The 5,733-nt window shown below is 33.8% G+C and overlaps 1 protein-coding gene across 1 annotated transcript; it reads right to left on the minus strand.

Annotated features, from left to right (window-relative positions):
- Window positions 1-4,089: 4,089 nt before the first annotated feature.
- LOC140431666 (uncharacterized) lies at window positions 4,090-4,485 on the minus strand. The gene has a single exon (XM_072519555.1). It carries the CDS (start codon window positions 4,483-4,485, stop codon window positions 4,090-4,092), a length of 396 nt encoding a protein of 131 aa, XP_072375656.1.
- Window positions 4,486-5,733: the final 1,248 nt, after the last annotated feature.

Here is a 5,733-nt window from a genome sequence, read left to right on the forward strand (position 1 = left end):
TGTATTTTTCATGTTTTATCAATTGAGTCCATCAAACAGCCAATTGATTGGTTAAGCTAGGTACTAAGAAAACAAAAGGCAGAATATTGTGTATATTTTTTTATTTTTTAGTAATAAACCAAAACAGTTCAAGTTTAAAAAGTTTTGTATTCTTTTGAAAACAAAGCAATATTTTACCTTTGTTGATGTACTAACAGCTATAACTTCATATAAAAGACAAAAAGACTTTTAGGGCTACTATGTGTTTTTTTATAAAAACACATAGTACCCTTAAAAGTCTTTTTGTCTTTTATATGGAATTATAACAGTTAATACACCTATTAATTAATAATTAATTAATACTAAATTAATTTACTAATATTTTGAGAACGATTTCCGAAGTGGAAATTGAAACGTCAATAAACGTATTTTAACCTTTAATTGTGGCTTATTCCCAGTTAAATAGTAATTAATACACCAAGGAAGATATGTATCTTGTATTGTCATTAGATAAATATTAAACTCTATAGTAATTAAATTACATTGATTTTTGATTATCACTTACAAAATAAATTTCACTATTAAATTTGAATAAGTCTTGAAATCCTAAGTATTGGTTTTTACCTTTTCACTGGCACAATAAATGAATACTTGTTAATAATTTGTTGAATGTAGCAATTTTTTGGTTCAAAATTTGTAAACTTTGCTGAGCCCTCTTTTTTTTCCTGTCATAGCTGGATAGTTTTTTTAAAATAATATCCCTTTGGTTTTTATAGTCACTTAAAAAATTTGCATTTGCACTTACAAATTCTGTTAACAGTTTTTTAAAATCATGATCGGAAGTTACTACCGTTTTAATCAATACCATCGTAGTCCGTTGTCGCATTAAGCGCACTTCCTTCCTCTATTGACCCGTTTAATTCACTCATTGACACTTTTAAAACTTCTTCATCTTCGGAAGCACTATCTTCAGATATATTATCATATCTTGAATCCATTATTGATTGGCCTGGTGTGTATGAACAGGAAACCTTCTGCTGGAATTCTTTAGATCCTAACGGACAATGGTTTTCCATATTGCTTTCAACAAACTCTATGCTTGAGTTAGCACTATCCTCCAAATGAGGAGATTTCTGCAAATGCGAAATGATTTTTGCAGATTTTTTTCCATTAATAGGAACACTAAACTTGGATACTTTCATTTTGGTTTTTTCACAGAAAACTAATAACTTTTTAAACTTGAATTGTTTGGGTTTGTCACTAAAAAATAATAATCATATAATGGAGCAAGTATTGGTTTTATAGGATCCTAATCCCTTTCACAGTCCTATACCCTTCTCTCAATTGCTTAACTATAAAGTTGTATAACTAATGAGAAATAAATGTTAGAGCCAAACCCACGCCCTACCTATTACTTAAGGTAACATAATCATTTTCTTTGTGTCTCAATGCCTGCTACCCACAATAATTAAATCTTGAAGAACCTCACCTGTCTAGTGCTACCAGCAGTTTATTAAGTTAATTTCAGGCCTCTTTCAATCAGCTACATATGTACCCATATAAAACTACAAAATACTAATTGAAAGAAAAGGTTGCAGGCTGCAAAGTTTATCTGCACAAACCATTTGTACCCATATAACTAGTATAAAACTACAAAATATTCATAAGGCAATTTGCCAACTTTTAAATGAAACATTATTCTGAAACTCAGCTGTTCATTGCATTAATTTTATGCACACATGCACCCATATAAAACTACAAAATACTAATTGAAAATAAAAGGCCACTGTCTTTCAATTATTGCAAGCTGTAGAATCTAATCCATCTGTACCTCTATAACTTTTTCTAATTGAACGGTGTGTTACTGTCTTTTAATTATTGCAAACTACAAAGTTTTCACCTGTACCACTACAAAATAATAATTGGAAATAAAGGTACCTTGAAACCCCTATGATTAAATGTATAAAAATTAACATGTGCTCTTACGGCTGTGTCAACATTTCTTTGTTGCAAGTATTTGAAATTTATGAGATAAATAAATAAATAATTTTATGAATATATATCTAATATAATTTTTAAGTAGTTCAAATTTTATAACAAAATAGTTGCCTGTCTACATGGACTTTAAGGATATGAATGTTATCCTCATCATCATCATTGGCTTTTACAACTCTTCGTGAGTTTTTGCCGTGTTTACTATTGCCTTCCATTGATTCCGATCCTGTGCTATTATTTCCCATGGCCTTACTTCCATCTTCTCCAGGTCTTCCCTGACTGCGTCTTTCCACCTTTTGCTAGGCCTTCCTGTCGATCTTCTACCATCTGGTCTTTCCCCAAAACACATTGCTAATCAGTCTGTCGTCATCACTCCGTACCACGTGGCCTGCCCATCTTAATCTATTGGCTTTTATGTATCTTACGATGTTTCCTTTCCCGAAGAGAGTCTCTATTTCATTGTTGTATCTGCTCCTCCATTCATTTGTCACGCTGTCCCTGCAAGGACCATATATAATTCGCAGGATTTTGCGTTCCCATACTAATGGCTTATTGATTTCTTTCTTTCTCAGTGTCCATGTTTCACTTCCATATGTTACTGCTGGTCGAATTATGGTTTTGTACATTTGGATTTTCGCACGCCTTGAGAGAAGCTTTGACCTCATTAGATGTTGAATGGCAAAGAATGATTTATTCCCCGCCAGTATTCGTATTTCAACCTCCCGTTCTCCTGTGTTTTCACTGGTAATTGTTGCTCCTAGGTATTTGAATTCTTTGACCACCTCAAAATTATGATCGTTTATGGTAATGTTTTGTCTTATTCGCTGTCGTTCCTTTTTTGATACGACCATGTATTTAGTTTTTTCTTCGTTTATTTTCAGGCCTACGCTTAGTGTTGCTTCTTCAAAGTTCGATGCTATATCCTTAACTTCCAGTGTTGTCTGTGCTACTGCATCTACATCATCTGCAAATGCGAGAATAATCTTTGCTACTCTGGTGTTATGTCTGGTTTGACTCTGGTATAGATTTTTCGCATTGCATATTCCAATGCTAGGTTAAATAGTAATGGGGACAGCGGGTCTCCCTGTCTGAGTCCGGTGCTTATGCCGAAAGCCTTTGAAGTTTTGCCTCCTATTCTAATTTGTGCAAAGGAATTGTTGACACACATTCGCGCAATCATGGTCAGCTTCTTTAGTACGCCTAACTCCATCATTGCACTTCACAGTTTTAAGCGATCTATGGAATCATATGCTTGTTTGAAATCTATGAAGATCTGGTGTACTTCTTTATTATATTCCCAATACTTTTCTAGCATTTGTCTGATAGTAAATATTTGGTCGATTGTTGATCTTCCAGGCCTAAAGCCGCATTGGTAATCGCCAATAATTTCCTCTGTATATGGCAGTAATCGTTTTAGTGCAACTGAAGCTAATATCTTATATGTAGTACCGATTAGTGAGATTCCCCTGTAGTTGCCACATGTATCCTTTCTGCCTTTTTTATGTATTGGCACGATAATATAGCCACTCCATTCTTTTGGAATTATTTCTTGTTCCCAGGCTTCTTTCATTAATTGGTGTATTTTAGTTCTAATTTCATGCCCTCCTTTTTTAATCAGTTCTGCATCAATATTGTCTTGTCCCGGGGATTTGTCATTTTTTAGGGTTTCTATCGCCGTAATAATTTCTTCCAGGCTTGGCGGGGGTACTTCTATCTCGGCCGTTTGGTACTCACAATTTGCTTTATTTCCATCCGCGTCTACCTGGATATTTAGAAGACTTTCAAAGTATTCAGCCCATCTTTTGATTATTTTAATTTCAGCTGTAATCATTTGCTCATTTTTATCTCTCACAAAGTTCGGTGTTCTTATATATGCACCTTTCTTATGTTGTCTTACTTCTTTGTAGAATTTTTTATTTTGCTTGCTTCTGTGTTCACGTTCTACTTTTTCAATTTGTTGTTGTAAATGTTGTCTCTTTTTTCTCCTTACTGTTCTTCTGGCTAAGGCTCTCTCTATTGTATTGTTCACGCTTTTCATCCGTCGGGTTTGCTAGGTAGTTGATTCTTCTTTTGTTTACTTCTTTTAAGGTATCCTCGCATTCTTCATCAAACCATTTATTTCTTTTTGCTTTTTCTCTTCCGACCTATACACTTCTCTGCTGTTTCTGTAATGATCGTTTTAATGGAGTGCCATTTCTGGTCTATATTTTCTCTTTCATTTTCTTTCGTTTCCAACAACTGGAATCTGTTTCTCAATTCTAGTTGGTATTGTCTCTTTCCCTCTTTTTCTTCCAATTTAGACACATTCCATCTTTCGATCTTCATCTGTTTGTCTGTTGTTTGTGTTGAGATTCTATTTCTGAGCTTGGCCTTTACTAGGAAATGGTCTGTATCACTATCTGGCCCCCGTCTAGTTCTTACGTCTATTATACTACTGGAATGTCTCCCATCAATTAATACGTGATCAATTTGGTTCCTCGTTCTTCCATCATTTGATCTCCATGTTACCATGAATGTTATCCTGCTTATCTATAAATTAATTCCAGGAGCTTCTGTTATTTGAGTAATATTTTTGATGCTTTAAATAATTGGAAATAAAGGTACCTTGGAACCCTTATGATTAAATCTATAAAAATAACATGTGCTCTTACAGCTGTGTCAACATTTCTTTGTTGCAAGTATTTGAAATTTATGAAATAAATAAATAAATGATTTTATGAATATATATCTAATATAATTTTTAAGTGGTTCAAATCTTATAACAAAATAGTTGCCTGCTTACATGGACTTTAAGGATATGAATGTTATCCTGCTTATCTATAAATTAATTCCAGGGGCTTGGGTATATCTTTGATGCTTTAAGTATAGTAAAAAAAAATATTTCTTTGTTTTACTACCAGTAAAAATTAATAATTTATGGGTGGATTTCTTGAAACCTTATGTCTTATATCTTTAAGGGACTTTATCATTTAGTAATCCTGGATATTTATAAACTAGTGTCCATTAGGGTACCATAAGTTAATTTTATTATTTTGAAACTTGATTCAATTGGAATTGTTTTACTTTGAGTTGGCTAACTTTTAACACCAGGTTATATTTAGGATGACAAGCTTATGCAAATTAGGGAGCATGACCCCTGGTAGGGCAAATTAGGGATAGCTGTATGCAAATTAGGGACAGGTGTATGCAAATTAGGGAGCACATTCAAATTAGGGACAGCTGTATGCAAATTAGGGCAGGTGTATGCAAATTAGGGACAGGTGTATGCAAATTAGGGACATGTGTATGCAAATTAGGGCAGGTGTATGCAAATTAGGGAGCACATTCAAATTAGGGACAGGTGTATGCAAATTAGGGACAGGTGTATTCAAATTAGGGAGCAGATTCAAATTAGTGACAGGTGTATGCAAATTATGGAGCACATTCAAATTAGGGCAGGTGCTCCGTGCTCCTCTGTTCCTGCGCTATTTCCTCCCCACTAACTTTTTGTAATTCTTCTCGATAGAATGATCCTTGAATTTCTTCATGTTGTTCATCTTCTAAAACGGATGTACAGGATTAGTTAAATTAATTTTAACAATTTTAAAAATTTCAGTAGCCCAATTAGGAGTATAGACTTTGTTGAATGCATGACGGACCTTGCTTATACGCACATAATCTCCTTTCTGAAATTTTGGTCTCCTAGAATCTACAACTTTTATATGATTAAATGCAGTAATATATGTCGCATTGCGATCGTTTACCTTACTAGGTATAGCG

The sequence above is a fragment of the Diabrotica undecimpunctata genome, unplaced genomic scaffold, assembly GCF_040954645.1.
Source record: "Diabrotica undecimpunctata isolate CICGRU unplaced genomic scaffold, icDiaUnde3 ctg00001659.1, whole genome shotgun sequence".
Taxonomy (NCBI): domain Eukaryota; kingdom Metazoa; phylum Arthropoda; class Insecta; order Coleoptera; family Chrysomelidae; genus Diabrotica; species Diabrotica undecimpunctata.